At 45.5% G+C, this 16701-nt stretch overlaps 1 protein-coding gene across 3 annotated transcripts in view; it reads left to right on the top strand.

The window, feature by feature from the left end:
- ST18 (ST18 C2H2C-type zinc finger transcription factor) overlaps positions 1-16701 on the top strand; it is a 683846-nt gene that overhangs the window by 212304 nt on the left and 454841 nt on the right. For all 3 annotated transcript variants that reach the window (XM_069621036.1, XM_069621037.1, XM_069621035.1), the window contains exon 2: positions 16215-16321. In XM_069621036.1, coding sequence (XP_069477137.1) covers positions 16215-16321 — 107 coding nt within the window. The remainder of the gene's footprint in view (positions 1-16214; positions 16322-16701) is intronic.

The following is a 16701-nucleotide window of genomic DNA, read 5'->3' as shown; positions in this document are numbered from 1 at the left end:
TGCAAATCTGACCATGGCAGAGTCATCCCCCTCTTTTGGAAGGGTTCACAGAACGTGAGGGATGATGGCTGAAATTGTGCACACACAAGACACCCCTTCAAGTATTGGTCAAGGTCCTGCCCCATGTGTGGCCAGTATGCAACCTCTGTTAAGATTTCCAATGTTGTGTTAAACCCCCTCTGACCGGCGGTGGCCGCATCATGGGCGTGACTTAACATCAGGCTTCGGAATGAGGTAGGAACCACCCACTGATCGTGGCCAGCTTTGGATTTCCTTACCAACAAACCGTCTTGGATTCGGAACATTTTTGGACATTTCATCAACACTCTTAGGTCCTCTTTCCCAATGTAATCGGTATCCATCAGGGGAAAGTTCTCAGGGTCCTCAAGGTGTTGGTAAAACTTATCAATAATTGGATCCCCCTTCTGAGCTGTAATCAAATCAGCATCAGGGGTCTCCTTACTCCATTGTCCAATTGAAAGATCATTGTGAGCATTTGTCTGGGACCTAGTGATAGCAGTGACCTGGATTTCCCCCAACAGGGACTCAATCTCAATTAGATCCCCTTGGATGGCCCCGGTTTTGGCCAGCTGATCAGCTAAGTCATTTCCAGTTTTGTCTACTTGTAAATGACCCTTCATCTTTTTCCAATAGATGGTCATCTCATTCGAGGGGACCAGATCATCAATGTTTTGGATCAACTTCCCATGTTTCAAGGGTTTATTGTTAGCACATAACATGCCTCTGGTTTTCCAATTAACCAGGTGCTCCACGAACCCGTTCCGTACATAATCCGAATCTGTGATTATGACCAGTTTGTGGTGTTGATGTTGGACAGCAGTGAGGATGGCTTGATGCACAGCCATCAATTCTGCCACCTGACTACTTCGGGGACCAATTTTGTATCCAGCGGAGGGTTCTGGAAACTCCTTCACCCATGCATTCCCTACGCCAGCCACCAGTTCTTTCTCCCCGTCGTTGTCAACATGGTACGAGCATCCATCCACATAGACAGTGGGCATTCCCTCACACTTGTCCTCTTCAAAGACTTTGTGTGGGGAATTAAGGTATGCCTCCGTGTTGTCCTTGATTTTTAGACTTTCGTCCTCGAGACAGTTTTCTCTGGCACAATCATGCAAGTCAGCCAGACCTTGCGCGAGGGGACTCTTCTTGTTTTGGCCATATCTGACCTCCACAGGAAAGCCTTGCATTGACAGAATCCAGGAAGTAATTCGGGAATTACTCACATTTCCGGGCCAGATTCTGTAACTTTGGAGATATTGCAGAGGCTGGTGTGGAGTCTCCACTATGATGTGTTCCCCATGGATAAACGGGCGGTAATTCTTCAATGCCCACACCTTTGCCAGGAGTGCCTTCTCACAATCGTTGAATTTTTCCTCCACAGAGGATAAAGTTTTGCTCGCATAGGAGATTACTTTATTGACCTTGTCATGCTTTTGGTATAATACTGCCGTCAAGCACGTATTAGAGAACCCCGTCTCCAGGAAGAACTCCTTGTTTCTGACAGGGTAAGCTAGGCAGGGCGCTTGTGAGAGGCTTCTCTTGAGTTGTTTTACCGCCTCTTCTTGTTCTGGACCCCATTCCCACTTGACCCCCCCCTTCAGGAGATGAATCAGGGGTCTGGTGATCTCTGCGTAGCCCTCAATTAACTTTCTGCTGTAATTAGTCAGTCCAAGGAGGCTCCTTAGTTCCCGCAGAGTTGTGGGGTCTTTCAGTTTATGAAGTGCTTCCACTTTCTTTTCCTGGGGACAGAGACCCTGAGGAGTAATCTCATGCCCCAAGAAATTAACACGGGTTCTACACCACTGTGCTTTCTGAAAGGAAAGTTTTGCTCCGGCGGCCCTCAACTGCGTCAGAACATAACAGATCTCCGCTATGTGTTCCTCCACAGATGAACTTTTGATGAGGACATCATCTACATAAGCCAGGTTACCCCTTGCACCCAGGTCGGGCATGGCCTTGTGTAGGAAAATGTTGAATTAATTGCCGGAGTTGAGGTATCCGAAGGGAGTCCGGGTCCATGTGTACTGCTGGCCCCCAAAGGTAAAAGCCAGCTTGTATTGGTCCTCCATACTGACAGGCACAGTCCAGTATCCATTGGTCAGGTCTATTGCAGTGAATACCTGTGACCCCTGGATCTGGGCCAGCCCTTGGTCAATGTAGGGCAGAGGCCATCGGGAAGTATGGACCCGTTTGTTGAGCTCCCTGAGGTCAGCGCAGAGTCTCCACTGGCCGTTTGGCTTCAATATTCCCAGCACCGGGTTATTGAAAGTGCTGTGGACTGGACGGATTATTCCCCGGGACTCAAGGTTCTTAATTATTTCAGTAAGGGACTCCATGGATGCGAGAGGCAAGCGATATTGCTTCATAAACACAGGAGTCATGCCAGGGTCCGTGGGGATTGTTGTTGTGTGGATGTCGGTGCGGCCACAGTCATATGAGTCTACCGCAAAGAGATCTTGGAAATCCAAGAAAACTTGTTTCAACTTTTGCTTTTGTTCTAGAGTCACACAGGCATCAGCTAGGTTCACTCTCTCTTCCACCATCTGCCTGAAGCTTGTAAAGACTTCTGGTTTGGCTATCTCAGCGGCCTCCTCCAGCTGGGTGGAGAAGTCCCTGGTCAGAGTGCTGATTTGGACTGGAGGCTTCAGGTGGGAAAGGCAGCCCTCATGGACCTGGAAAATCACCTCATCCCTCCTGAAGTCACAAGTCACATCTTCCTTACCATAAGGGCAAGAAGTGTACACCAGGAAGTTCCCCCCATGCCAGGTAAAAATCCTGTCTGGTGTTGTATTGTCATCACTGTCACTGTCAAAACAGTCCTTGGGGATTGGTCCTAACAGTTCATTTCCTAAATCGATGGAAAAATGTCGGTCATCAACCGCCATTCCAATAATGGTGTCTGCGGCTAGAGTAATACTCTTTAAGTCGCTGTTATCCACCTCTATTAGAATGGTGCCATGTTCTATGTTGACTAATGGAGTTGGGTTTACCCCCAACCCTTGCTGTTGGAGAGAAGCATTTAGGTGTATATAAGCATCAGGGTTTTTCAAATGTTGTCCTCTTTTAACTTTCACTTCCAGGGAGAATTGTCGGGTCCTTTCTGGGATGGTGACTTCCTCTTTGATCGGAATCTCAACTGCATAAGGTAGCAATTGAGCTGACCTAAATGCTTTTTCTGGATCATCAAAGCCCATGGGATTATCCGCTAATCGGGACCAAGCTTTGAAGTTTATTAGGTCCAAACTAATGGCAAAGCGATTGAGAATGTCACTGCCTAAGTAAAAAGCGGCAGTGACGTCTCGCACGACCCAACAATTGTGGACTATGCTCTTGTTGCCAATGGAGATTTTGAGCATACACCTGCTTGGCAGGAGATGTTTGGAATTGGGTGCTTCCAGGTCCATTTCCCATTTGTCTATCAGTTTGAATATGGGAATGGCTGGATCTTTTGGGAGTTGGCGGAACATGGCTTCGCTGATGAAGCTCTTACCGTTGTTCACACACACTCGAGCGAGAACAGAGTCCTTCTCATCATTTAACTGAACTGGGATGAAAAACTGCTCTCCAATTTGCTGAATATCAGCCAGGCTCTGAGCTGATTTCACATCTTTCTGGACTATAGGAGTGGGTGTTTCTGATTGTGGATTAGTAAAGAATTGCAGGGTGTTTCCTTCCAGTGTGGAATACCACCTTAAACTGGAAGGGAGGTTGATTTTCAGAAATAGAGAGGACCCCCCATCACCAGTCTGTTGTCCTACTGCTATTACTGTCACGTCTGGAATTTGGTTATTCTGGAAGTGGAATTCTACTTGGTCAGATTTTTGTTCAACCATGTGGCATGTGCCGTTTAAACTAACATGGTTGACACTCTGTTTTAATTTATGGGTCGGCTAGTCTGGGTCCAGAGGACCTTGTTTACGCAATCTATTAGGGGTGACAACCTTCTCAGGAGGTCATTCCCTAGTAAACAAGGGGTGCCCTCTGGAGTCACAACTATGACCGGGTGTTTCACCTTGTGTCGCCCAATTTTAATGTCCAAGTCTGCAGTCCTCTCAAAGGGAATTTCCTTCCCGTCAAAGTTCTGCAGTTGTCCAGGAAGAGAGGTGAGAGGAATACGGTAATTCTCCCCCCTTCCGGCATTTAGTTCCTCAAAGGAACAGAAGGGTAGCTTGGGATCCAGTGTCCACCAGTGCCAAAATTGTACCCTGCCCCTGTACTTGTACCGGGGCATAGTATCTTCCCTCCTTCTCCTCAAGGGGGCACAGATAATGCACATTTTTGGACAACTGGTGGGCTAACTTTCTGGTTTTGGACATTGCTATAGAAGAGATTTGGGCAGAATTCTGTGGAGAGTCTTGGGAATCTGAAAGAAAAAGTTGGCAACTGGAGATCAGAGCCATTGTGGGTTCCCCTGGTTCCGGTTCTGGGCCGCCCCCCCCTTTTTGGAGGCAGTCATCAGGATGGGTTTGAACCAGGGGATTTTGGTATTGTGGGTTCTGGGATGAGATGATGGGCGGCGGTAGCTCAGTCTCCATATCTCCCCAGTCTGAATTGGCATCCCTTGGGACCCATTTTTCCTTGGGAGGAGTTCCCCCATCTCTGAAGGAGAAGGTCCTTTCCCCAGGATCCTCTGAGGATCCCTCTCCCTCAAATTGGAAGACCTGTACCTCCTCCACAAAGTGGGTCTGTTTGGGTCCTTTGTTTCTCCTACCCCCCCTCTGCTCCTTGGGAGGCGGGCTTTCAGGGGCAGGAGATTTTGTTTGCGGTTCCTTGTTTTCCAGGGGCTTTTTACAAGTTGGGAAGGAAGCTTCCTCCAAGGCTTTACACCCCCCTTCCCCTTGTGCCTCCTCCCTGGGAACCGGTGTGTTATCGGGGTGCTGTCCCCGTCATTGTTCTGGAGCACCAGGTCCAGAGTTTGGGGCATTCTGCGGTGGCATGCTCATCTGAGGGTTCTGTTGAGCCCTCAGTATGTGACCCAGATCCCGTGCCATATTTTGGACCTGGCGCTCTAACTGGGAAACCCGCTCAGGCTGATACGGGGCTCTATTTTCTCCCCTGGGCTGATCCCGGGAAGGGTAGCTATCCCTTCTCTGGTAGTACCCCTGGTTGGGAAGATTTTGGTACCCCTCCACCCTTGGCCTCCCCTCTCCCGGATTAGGTTGTCTGGGCTCAGGGAATTGGGGAAAGAAGGATGGATGATTTTGGGGCTGGAAATTGGGTGGATACCTGGGGAAAAAGTTCTGCCCAGGATTTGGAGAATTTCTGCCCTCCGGTGGGAAGTTAGGAGGGAAGTTCCCTGCGTTAGGTGCTTGGCTGGATCCCCCCCTTGGACTGGAGGAGTCCACACATAACCCAGGATGGGTCGATTTCCCTTGTAACGGGGACTTACATAATCAGGAGAGCGAGGGACCCCATTTGTGGGGCTGCCTCCTTGGCTCCCTGTCTGTGACTGGCCCGAGGACCTTCTGGGCCTAGCATTATTAGGTGCAGGTAGGAATTTAGGCCCCCCCATCTCCAAATCCAAAACGGGGGCAACCTTTACCTCTGCCACCTTGGCAGCAGCAGGGGTGCTGTTGGTTTTGGGGTTTTGGGCTGGTTTTTGTTTTCCACTGGTTTCTGCACCTCATAGATGCGGGTGGCTTGTTCAATGACCCATTCTAAAGATCTTTTCTCATGAAAATCTCTCACGAGCTGGGTCATTATGTATTTGGGCAAGGCATGGAAAAAAGTATTAACAAATTCTCTGCTGTCTGTGCGCTCCCTTCTGGTGGTCTGCGCAAAGGCACGTTTCAGTTCTTGCACGAATTCTTGTGGGGCCTGATCCTCCCCACATTGCAAATTGTAGGCTGCCTTGCGAGCCTCTTGAGGATTTCTGTGAACAGAAAAATGTTTCAAGATGGCCGCCTTATAGGTGGACCATCTTAAATGATTTTGGTCCTCCAGCCCCGCAAAGAAACTGGAGTATTCTGGTGAGAATGTCCATTTGACGTACTGGATGCAGCTACTGCTGTCCTTCAAATGGAAAGTCTCCATCATGTGCTCATAGAGCTCCAAGTGTTCCCATACGGAATACTTGGCGTTCTTATGATAAGGCGTGATAACACTCCTTATTGCCTTTATTTGCTTCAATGGGTCCTTAAGCAAGGCCCTTTTTGCCTTATTGGCCTTTTTGGTTCGGGTACCCTGGTCCATTCATCCTCTGACTCAGAGGCACTGCTCCCAGAGGTTCCTGTCTGATCTTCCAGGTTTTCCCGGATTCTGCGAGCCTGGGAATGGCTGGCACAATGTGGGGACCTGGTCTCCTGTGTCCTGCGCCGTTCAGAGGAGTCTTCAGATTCCTCTTTGCTGCCAGGATTTGATGGGTACCCCCCCACTGACCTAACTGGGCAGAAGTTTTCAGGATGCCCTCAATGGGCCTATTCTCCTGGGGTTCCCCACTAAATTGCACTGTGCTTGGGTGCCCATACCCGGATGCCTGCCCATCCATTCCTGGGAGGTACAGACCTATGAGCCCCATGCTTCTGGCTGGATAGTAATCTGCCATCCCTGTGGCCCGGTGCTCATGTGCGCCAGGGGACATGGGGGTGGCAGAGTCCAGGGACTGAGAGAGATAAAGGCCTCTGGTACTAGGGATCCTGAGGTTATGCTCAGGAGTTTCCCTTTCCCAGCGAACCTGGTCTCTATCCGCCCCTGCTCCCTGTTGCAATGCAAGAGCCTGCGCCTTCAGTTCCTCAGTTAAGGCCTTACTAGACTCTATCAGTCTCTCCTGTATTGCTACCTGTTGTTGGAGCCTATCATTGTGCTGGCAGAGAGCCTCATTCTCCCTCTGCGTTTCCTGATTGGTCCTGGAGCACTGGGCCAGTCTTTGCTGCAGGAGGGTTACCTCCTGAGCTGTGTCCCTATTGGCCTGCTCCTGTCTTGCCAGAGCCTCCTCCACCCTCCTGGTGTGCTCTATCAAGTCATGGTGTTCTTTTTGGAGGTCACCCAGTCCCTGGTGGGCCAGGTGATTTTCTTCCATTTTTCTCCTTAAGTGGCAGACTTCCTGGCCTAAGGTGTCCCTTTCCTGACCAAGAGCTTGAATTTGTGACGCCAGGTCGTCCCTTTGCTTTTGGAAGGCACCAGCTTTCTGGCGCTCCTGATCAAACTCTGCCTGGGTATCCAGGTCTTTCAGGATCAGTTTATTGCTCTCCTCTTTCTCTCTGTCTAGTTGGATTTGCAGGGTGGCTACCTGCTCTGTGCATGCCCTGTTGAAACTGATCTGTTGCTCCAGCTTTTTCTGGCTCTGCAGTAGGGAGTCCAAACTGTCTTGGCGTTCCTTCTGCAAAGCCAGAATTCTGGTATCCTGGTCTGTCTTTTCCTGTTGCAGTATATCCATGTCCTCTTTTATTTTAATGATATACTGCCTACTATCATTTTCTGACTCCTGGCTCCCCTGCAGCCTCTGCTCAGAAGAGACCAGGTCAGATTGGACCTTCTCTAACGCCATCTGTCGCTTATTCGCCAGATCTTGGCTTTCAGTACATTTATCCTGCATGTCTCCCATATATAGGTACAGGTATGCCGCTATCCTAACCATCTTGTCTTGTTCATCCTTAGCTTTAGGAGCCATGTATAGTTCACTCAGGGCCACATGCCGGGGACCCTGATCTCCCCATATATCTGACCCTGTTTCAGTGACCTGTTGCGTGATGGCCTGCAACCAGACCATGCGGTCCTGGTGAGTCCACTCACCTCTCACAAATAACTTATGTAAGAAGTGCTCTCTGGCTATTTTCATATCTACCAAGGTCGTCATTCTAGAGATTGGTCTCTCTCCTGACTTACAGAAATTAGTATTTTATTTTTTGCAAAACAGACCTTTTTCTTAGAGCGTTCCTTTAAGGAGTGCTTTACAGCATAACACAGCGTGGTGATCCGACCGGATATGTGTAGCTGGTCAGCTGGCACACTGTATTAATCTGCACAAGTGATAGATCTAACCCAAACGTCCGGCCCGAGCCCCCAATTTGTAAGAGGATTCAATTCAACACTACAGCTAAGTCAATGCCTAGTCTGGGATACTGAATGGAAACCCATATTGATATATCTTTACGTCCAGTTCATGCGTTCTGGATGACTACCCCTATATAACACCGGGTCCTACCACGTCTTCAAATGTGCACAGAAAAATCACAAGAATAATGATATCACTCATAAAATTTTCACAAGTCCGCTCTATGAATGATCCATCTTTTTAGATTTATGTTCTGGCCCCAAAGGGGTGTGGTTTCCCCCAGCACAAGGTTGAATTTCTGTTTTTTCCAGTTCTGCCAAGCCAGCTTGCTCTCACAGGCAGTGCTCCTCCCCTTTCCTTCCAGGAGGAAGCCACTTTTACGACCCCCATAATAAAACATTTGCCTGAGTCAGGACAGGGCTTTGTTCAATTTCCGGCAGAGCCCAGGTAATTCAATCAGAGAAGTGTCATATCCCTTTTGGTGGGAACAGCAAAAGGCAGCTAGGCCTGGGAACACAGCTGTTGTGCAAGTCTCAACTCCTGTCGGGGGTAGCTGGTGGGCAGAATTCAGTTTCATTAAGCCAGGTTTCAGATAAAATGTCACCTTTTGTTCCCCAGTTTAAGTCAAGACAATTTTTACATATGCAGCTAGAATGCTGATTCTAAGTTCAAAAGTATGACATTTTAACAGTGACAAACTATGTAGCAGTCACAAGTCTGTCCCTCAGTTTATTTACACATTTCGATTTTTGGTAATTTTAAATCCATTTTCAGTTTAAGCCGCTGCAGACCTGCAGAGCTCAGCCAGTCTTGTTATAAACCTTCAAGTCACTTAAGAATATAACTTTACATTGTATCCACCTCTTAGTAAGTCCTTCTTTGGCCTGCTTTGGGTTCATTTATTCAGTTTTACACAAATGTCTGGTGTTGTTTTAAAACGCCAGCTTTCTGATAGTGGTGAGTACTGGTAATGCAACCATTTTTGGGGTTTTTCTTGGATTAATGCATTCCAAACAGGAATGGTTCTTACATGGTAGTAAATCCTTGCTTAACATTGTTTTGATGGGACTCCTTACAGTAAAATGGTTATCTGGAACCCCACAAAAGGGTTGAATCTTTAAAGTGGTCCGGTGAGCCACGATTTCAGCAACTTTTTGACATCAATAACAGTGGATTTTGTTAACAAAGATCTTCTTTACACTGGTGGGTGGCAAGTGAGGTAACCATTTTGGTGTGCGCACAAACTGCGTGGTTCTCCTGGATTCTGGCGCACTTGTGGGCTTTTTGGCCATCTTGGATTTTCTAAGCCCACAGCACCAAATGTTGCAGCATGATAGCTCAAACGTGGGTCAGGACACCCAACACTAAATAGATATTACAAAAAAAACTTTGAAAGCAGTTCCTGGAAGAAAAAATATAAACAAGGTGAGCAAGTTGTCGGATAGGATCCACGTTGGTAAATTGGATGACAATCTAACTGGGGGATAGGCAGAAAAGAGTGCAGTAATTACAGTCAATTCTGAATAACACACAGTAGAACAATGGTGTCTCATTGATATGTTCCCCATCTGGGCTTCTTCCGGAAATTTTCTTTATGGTATCGGAGAAGAGATGACAGGCTATATATGACAAAGGGAAATGATACAATTATTTATTGTAGGGGATGATGACCCAACTGGACTGCAAAAATAGGTCCTGATTGTCAAAAGTTGAAGGAATGAGCAAGGTGCCAGTGTCTTTGTTTCAGGGTAATAATACCAATAATGATACTATAAAAAAGCATGTCCAATCTGGCTCTGCCAATATATGTCCGTACCAGCATGTAAGAACATACCTTAAAAAGGCCATACCACTATAAGAAACTTCTATGACCACTTCATACCAGGGTTGAAGATGCTCAACTGATTGTCAGTCAAGCAAACATACGGAACTCTTAAAACCTGTTGCTTAGCCCCCCCCATAGCCAAGCCCGAACCTCCCTTAAAAATCTGATAGTGCCATACCAATTGAGCACATGTCTAAGTTCGGAAAAACGAAAAGGAACTGTCTGTCTGAAGAAGAACATGCAAGAGTTTTGGTGGACGAACATCACACTCACAAGGCTCATCCATATAAAGCTCCATTCCCTTACTTCTTTGCATTGGCTCTGACATTTTCAAAATCAGTAAAGGTCGAATCATCCAATGGTAAAAATGTGTGTTTCAGATGTTAACATCTGAAACACTACTTTTTACTCACTATTGAGATGGTTTGTGATACCTGTTTGACATGCTCATACTATGTTAACTTCTTTATTCAGATAATTCAAACATTATTACTGACAGAGAAATAGGGGGGCTTGATTACCCTACATTTGACCAAGCACAGCCTGTTCTTGCCTCATACAACCTTTTAATTGGCTCGGATGATATTATTTTCAATGATTTAAACACCTATCTATTTATCTTAGTGGTTACATAACCATACTATTCTTAGACGCATATTTCGGCTTTTTCTTAGCAATCCTTAATCTCGTTTTACTCTATGGATAACCCAATGTCTATTACATAGATCACATTTATGAGATCATAGCTTTTGTACCTAATCATAATCAGCACACCATTAATGTTTACCAAGGCATCAAGTTTATTCTGTTATTAGTTATTAACATGACTAACATAGTACTTACTCTGTGCCATTAATTACTCTATAGGTTCTCATCATTTTTTTAAGACTGAACGGGTGAGTTTTTAGTATTACTTTTTTTCCTACATCTATTCAGCGGAAAAGGGCTGTTTCTCACTTTCCCTTCACACAAGTCAATAGTTATATTTACTGTTTATTTTGGACATTGTTTAGTTATCTTTCTTGAGATGGATTACTTTACCTCGTAACCACCACTTCATGACTTTTGCAAGACTATGGGCCTCATTACAGGTCGGGCGGTGCGAAATTAACAGTGGCGGTAAACCCACCACCACTGTTAATTCCGGACCGCCCGATCCCGAGTCCTGCAGGCGGGAGGTGATCTTTCCGCCAGGTCTGACCTGGCGGGTTTAACACCGCCCGCCTGCAGGCGGACATGGAAACACCGGCACCATCACGAGATGGTGCCGGTGTTTCCACTTCCCCATTCCCATTGAGTCCTATGGGACTCAATGGGAATGGGGATTTACCGAATTCCGCCTCCGGAATTCCCAGGACACCAGGGTCGTAATGCCCTGGTATTTCCAGGAGTCACGGAGGCGGAATGGTAATACGAGTCCGGCTGTAACCGAGGCGGTAAAACAGGCTGTGCATGGCAAATGAGGGTCACTCTCTGACCACAGTAATATTTGTAATAACACTCTCCTATTAGTTCACATCTTTGACCATTCCCACATTGGGTTTTTCACCGATTAACTTCAGAATGAACAATGTTGAGTATCTGAAATATTATTACCCATGTTTTGTTTTGTTCTTTCCCACCTCTGTAATAACCGTCATGGAACATTTTCGAATGGGTATGTAATTATGTTGATACTATATCATTCTGCTGATTTATATATGCAATTTAACTTATTTGTGCTAATCAAAACCAATTATCATTTGCTATTTATAATTTTGATTTGAATAGTCACTTTTTTTACATATGTTGAATTTGCACTTAATGTCAGACTTGAGAACGACCCAGTGGGTCCAAACACGTGTTGGCTGAAGACCTAATTCTGGACATCAATAAATACAACACTTTTATACAATGAGATTGTGGAATTAATGAACTGACAAAATCAGAATATTGGACCTCTTTGTGGGAGAGCGCAGACACCCCGTACCCATCTAATATCTACTGTGCATTGTATTTGATAGACACATACGGGTGGTCTATGGGTTTGGAGTACGCAAGCCTCCCTCTGTTACAATTTCTCTAAGACTTCAGGGCCTTCTAATTAGGATCATACGCATACACCTGAAACTTTAGTTAGTAGTTGGCAACACCCAGTTTAATCTTGTAAACCACAAACAGGAGCCACAGCAATGAAATAGTATGTTGCGCAAGCTCGGTGGCTAGGGTTTTAGCCATGACAGACATGATGTGTGTTAACTGTCTGGTTGGGCTGTCTCCCCAATAGCCAAATGGGACAATGTCCAGGAATATGCCTCTTTGATCTAGGAGAGCTAACATCTTTCTCCCAGGTCATTGGAGCCCACTTAGGGAGGTCCACTGTTAACTGTTGCTTCAAAGAAAGACCTTCAATAACAAAGTCACTCTCAGACCAAGTTGATTGTCACTGGGGTCATTCTGAAGTCAACAGACATGTGAAGGGGGTTGAGTTTGAGTAGCCCAGAGTAGAGGGTAGGCCAGGAGAGAGGTTCCACCATCTTCTTTCTACCAGGATTCTCTACAACTTCCTGCCCCCGGAACCTTTGCATTCAAATCAATCTGGATATGATGTCACAGGGCAACGGACACTTCTTAAAGAAGCCAGGATTGGATACCTGGCAACAGGCCTGCTGTAGGCAAGTTTACTACAGCAGTTTACCTTTGTAAGGGCAGAAATGTTTGTCCTTAGTTGATTCTTCTTTGGACCCTCAGAAGAACAAGCACAATACATCTGGAAGTCTGTTGAGGATACCACCAATTTCCAAGTCCTCTGCCACGGAGATGAAGACAGACGCTTTCAAGGATGAAGCAGACTTTGCTCCCTAACCTTCCCAAGAGCACATTTGGGGTGACATTGCTGTGAACTAATGCCGCTCTACTGCCGGTGCACTGAAATCATCATCCTGCTCACTGGAGTTACACAACCCCAATTGGACCCACACAATTTCCTGGACTGAGAGTGGATTGGGCTGCCCAGCAGCCCATGCGTTCAGGAGCAGCTTGTAATCTTGTTTACTTCCTGGAGATATCTCTAATCCTGCTCTTCCACACTCAACTCATTTTGAGCCACTGCATGACCCACAGTGCTTCATTTGGCACTCTATGGACTTTGAGCTGCTTTCCTGCTTCTTCGATCTGTCTCGATGCCATACCGGGCCAGTGAAGTGATTGCTGCCATGAATCAACCACAAGTTTTCCACTTTGGAAGCACACAACTCACCACATCCCAAAGCTGACTTCAGCAGAGGCATGTCATAAACCCGGCTGAAAATCTGACTCGACCCACTGGAAGCCATCGACTTTCCCATCCTGAATTCCAATTCGACCCTGCGGGCACATTATTTCGACCAAACTTGACCATCTAGACCAGCTTTTGGGACCCATTAACTGAACCAACTCAAGCGTTGACACGACCCACAAAGAGCCCTGTCTCGAAGTTGACTCAACACTGACTCGCCACTGGACCAATGGGACTCAATTGTCTCAACACTGGCTCGACTGCTGTAAACCACCCAGAATCCCTGTGCAACCCTGTTGAGCACCCAAGACAAAGAGACACAAGCATTTAAAGATGCACTTTAAAGGACTAAAGTGACTTTTAAGCCCTTTATTTTGCTTTTTAAAAGATGTATTCTTGATCACTAACACAATTACCTAAACAAACCTGCTTATCAACCAGAATGCCCTATCTTATCAAAAGTCCACATTCATTGTGTTTCTCTGACATGGGTGAGTCTTTAGGGTCTGATTTACAAAGCGTTTTTCTATGGGGGTTTCCCACTGAAAAACCCATATGTAAATCAGGCCTTTCTGTATTTGTTTTTAGTTGATGGCATTGATTGTTCTTTTAAAGGCCATATTTTTATAGAAGCTTGATTTTAAATGTTTTTTATTTTGGTTCCACTGTACTATTGTTCTTTTTGTTTGGGTTGGAACACCATCATCTCACACCCCTCCTCAGGATATAGCCACCCTCAGGGTGCACTAAAAAAAAGTGACGAAGGATGCATACCTGTCGGGCTGTGCCTGTTTCACTTTTATAATGTGGATCTTTGCTGGTTTAGTGGTATTGTGGGGTAGAGTGGTGGTTTAGCCACTATTGATCCCTGTCTTACTATGAAGCAGTAGTTATGTTGTCACAATTAGCAGTAGGGCCAACTTTGCTCTGTTGCAAAAATGCAATAAAAGAATAGGTTTTTTTTTGCACTCAGACACTTTTCACTAATACAATGAAAAATGAGACCGGCAACATTGCACAGATGCTGTACTAGAATACTTTAAAAAGAGTTACAAGATTAAGCTGGGTGTTGCCAAATACTAACTAGAGTTTAGAGCTCAAGTTAAACTGTATCCCCTTCAATCAGCTGACGTTCAAGCAGCATAGGGTAACTGAGTCCCCATGGCTTTCCCTCGCGCAAACATATGCAACAAAAACGCGCTTTTAAAATTGCTCTTTTGTTCACACCATGCAAATGTGCCGCTTACTTAAAATTCCTTAATTTCAGGGTAAAGTACACAAGATCATCAGTTGAGATTGCTGAATATTCTACTTGAACGCCCCAAAACGTATAGCACTCACAATTGTGTGTGTGTGTTTTTTTTAAATGGAACCTACATTTGTAAAGTCGGACAAATGAAAGTACGAAAGCCACATCTGCTTCCCCTTTGTCGCCCATTGTGGTTTCACTTTGAATAGAGACAGATTGTCTTTTGGAGACGAATATGCAGGGGTAAATACAAGTAATAGCATTCTTTGTACGCCTTGTGTGCACTTTGGTAAGTGGATCTCAGCTGTTCTGTCTTGACTCCCAGTCCCCCGGGGGCAGAGAGACAGCAGATGGGGTTAGGGCACAGGCCTGGTGCGTCTGACAGCAAACGGCCTGCTTGCTGAGTGGAAGCGGCGAGCGTCGGAAAGCCACGGGTCTTTTCCCAGGAGGCACAGGAACCACTGAAGAAACTTGAAAACGAGCCCTTTGAGAAATATTAAAAATAGTCCAAAAAATTGCAATTGTGCAGACGATGCGCTGCTCTGCGGTTATTTGGATGCTAATGCGTATGACACAAGGGAATTGTGTGATTACGTGTTTTTATTACATCGTCGGTGAAAATGCTAAAGTATTTTTTATTAATACATACTATGGCAGTTAAATAACAGAAATGCTGCAAGGTTTGGAAGATCTGTGGAAAATTGTGTTGCGGTGATGATTGTTAAGTTCCAGAATTGAAGCCTTTCAGTTGTACTTGCACGAACACACCCACTGTCACAAAATGGAAAATGATTGGCACACATCTTTGTTTCAGGTGCAGGCAAATAGCAGGCTGATCAAGCATGGCTTCCGGCATGGCTACATGGTTTACATAAAAAAAAAGGAATTACAAATTCGATGCATTCTATTTGTATAAGATCGTTTGTGACAAGGACGTTTTCTCATATACAAATAAAGGGTGTTGGGTCATAGGGGAAATCTACTCCTGGAATCGACAAATCAACAAAGACTTTGGTGGAAAAGGCAGGGCGGGTGTTAAGCAACAGGCTCTTTCCAAAGACACCTTTTACATTGCGTCTTCAAAGCCCGACTTCCTGTTCCGGTTGATAACGGCACGTGGCGACGCTTCTGTCTCTACACACGCTCTGAAGCAGCTGATGACATGTTCGAGTATGCGAAGAGTACCATTCAGCACCGGTGGCACCACGATGTGTGAAACGCTGCACACACATCGACTCGATTCAAGTGACAAGATGACAATTTTGGGCACATTTTGGGAACTGCATCTGTGGGCTAAAAATATTTTCACTTGAGAAAAATATCTCTATTCGGTGGCGCAACATGTGCTTAGAACTAAGGCAACCTTCACAGCTGGAAGTGCTGCTGGCAGCCGTGTTGGGAATCGGGTACTTGTCCCTGAGTGGTTGGAAAACCACACCAAATTCCGTACATTGCATATGATTTGCGGGGTATTTTTGACTGAATGGTGTGCAGGGGTACCTTTCTTCACATCAGCACTGAATTACAATATATGCTCATAACAGTAAAACCGTTTCCTCGGTGATTATCAAGTCATATAGCCTTTGCAGACCTTTCATAACTATTGTTATCATTATCATTTATAATAATTAAAAAATACATTATACTAATGTGTTTTGTATGGCATCTCATGGCTGACTCCTCCTGCTTCTAAGCACTGTAACACTTGTTAGAATGCAATCAAACCTGGAACATCGAATGAGATTATATTGAGAAGGTGTGTTCATTAAAAAACACTCATTTGGATAAAGAGCATTCTTCCTGCAATTTGCTATGTGTAGCTCTCAAATTATTTCGTGGTTGAATGAAAATATCTTCTGCTTTTCAGACAATGAGCTGCAGCATTACATGTTAACACAGAATAGGAAGTTTGGAGAGAGTGGCATCTCTGGGTTTTTGGAATCAACAAAATCTTACATCTGCCAGTCGGAAAAGGTGAGATTTTCCCCACATGTTGTGGTGCATATGGTGATAAATCATACAGTTTTAATTTTGTAATTATAATAATACTATAAATTGATGATCGTAGCACTGTCTAGGGAAATGCACAGTATTGCAAACTATTCTACACTGGCCATAAGGCATATTTTTGTGCTTATTTATACAGGGCCTACCCAGCCAAAGGTCGTATCAGAGTGCTTATGTTGATCAGAAAAAGTCAGTCTGAGGGATGCTGAGAACTTTGTCTTGTAGGTTTCCATACAGAGAAGAAGCCGAAGGGAGTTCCAGAGCATGGAACATTCATTGCCAAGGAATTATTCTCTATTTGCACCCAGGGAAGGTCGCTCATCCAATCAGGTGGCTGGAAATGTGAA

Source organism: Ambystoma mexicanum, chromosome 5q (assembly GCF_040938575.1).
Source record: "Ambystoma mexicanum isolate Mex_15411 chromosome 5q, UKY_AmexF1_1, whole genome shotgun sequence".
In the NCBI taxonomy this organism is placed as follows: domain Eukaryota; kingdom Metazoa; phylum Chordata; class Amphibia; order Caudata; family Ambystomatidae; genus Ambystoma; species Ambystoma mexicanum.
The sequence above is the reverse complement of the archived record's forward strand: the minus strand, read 5'-3'. Positions and strand labels throughout refer to the sequence as shown.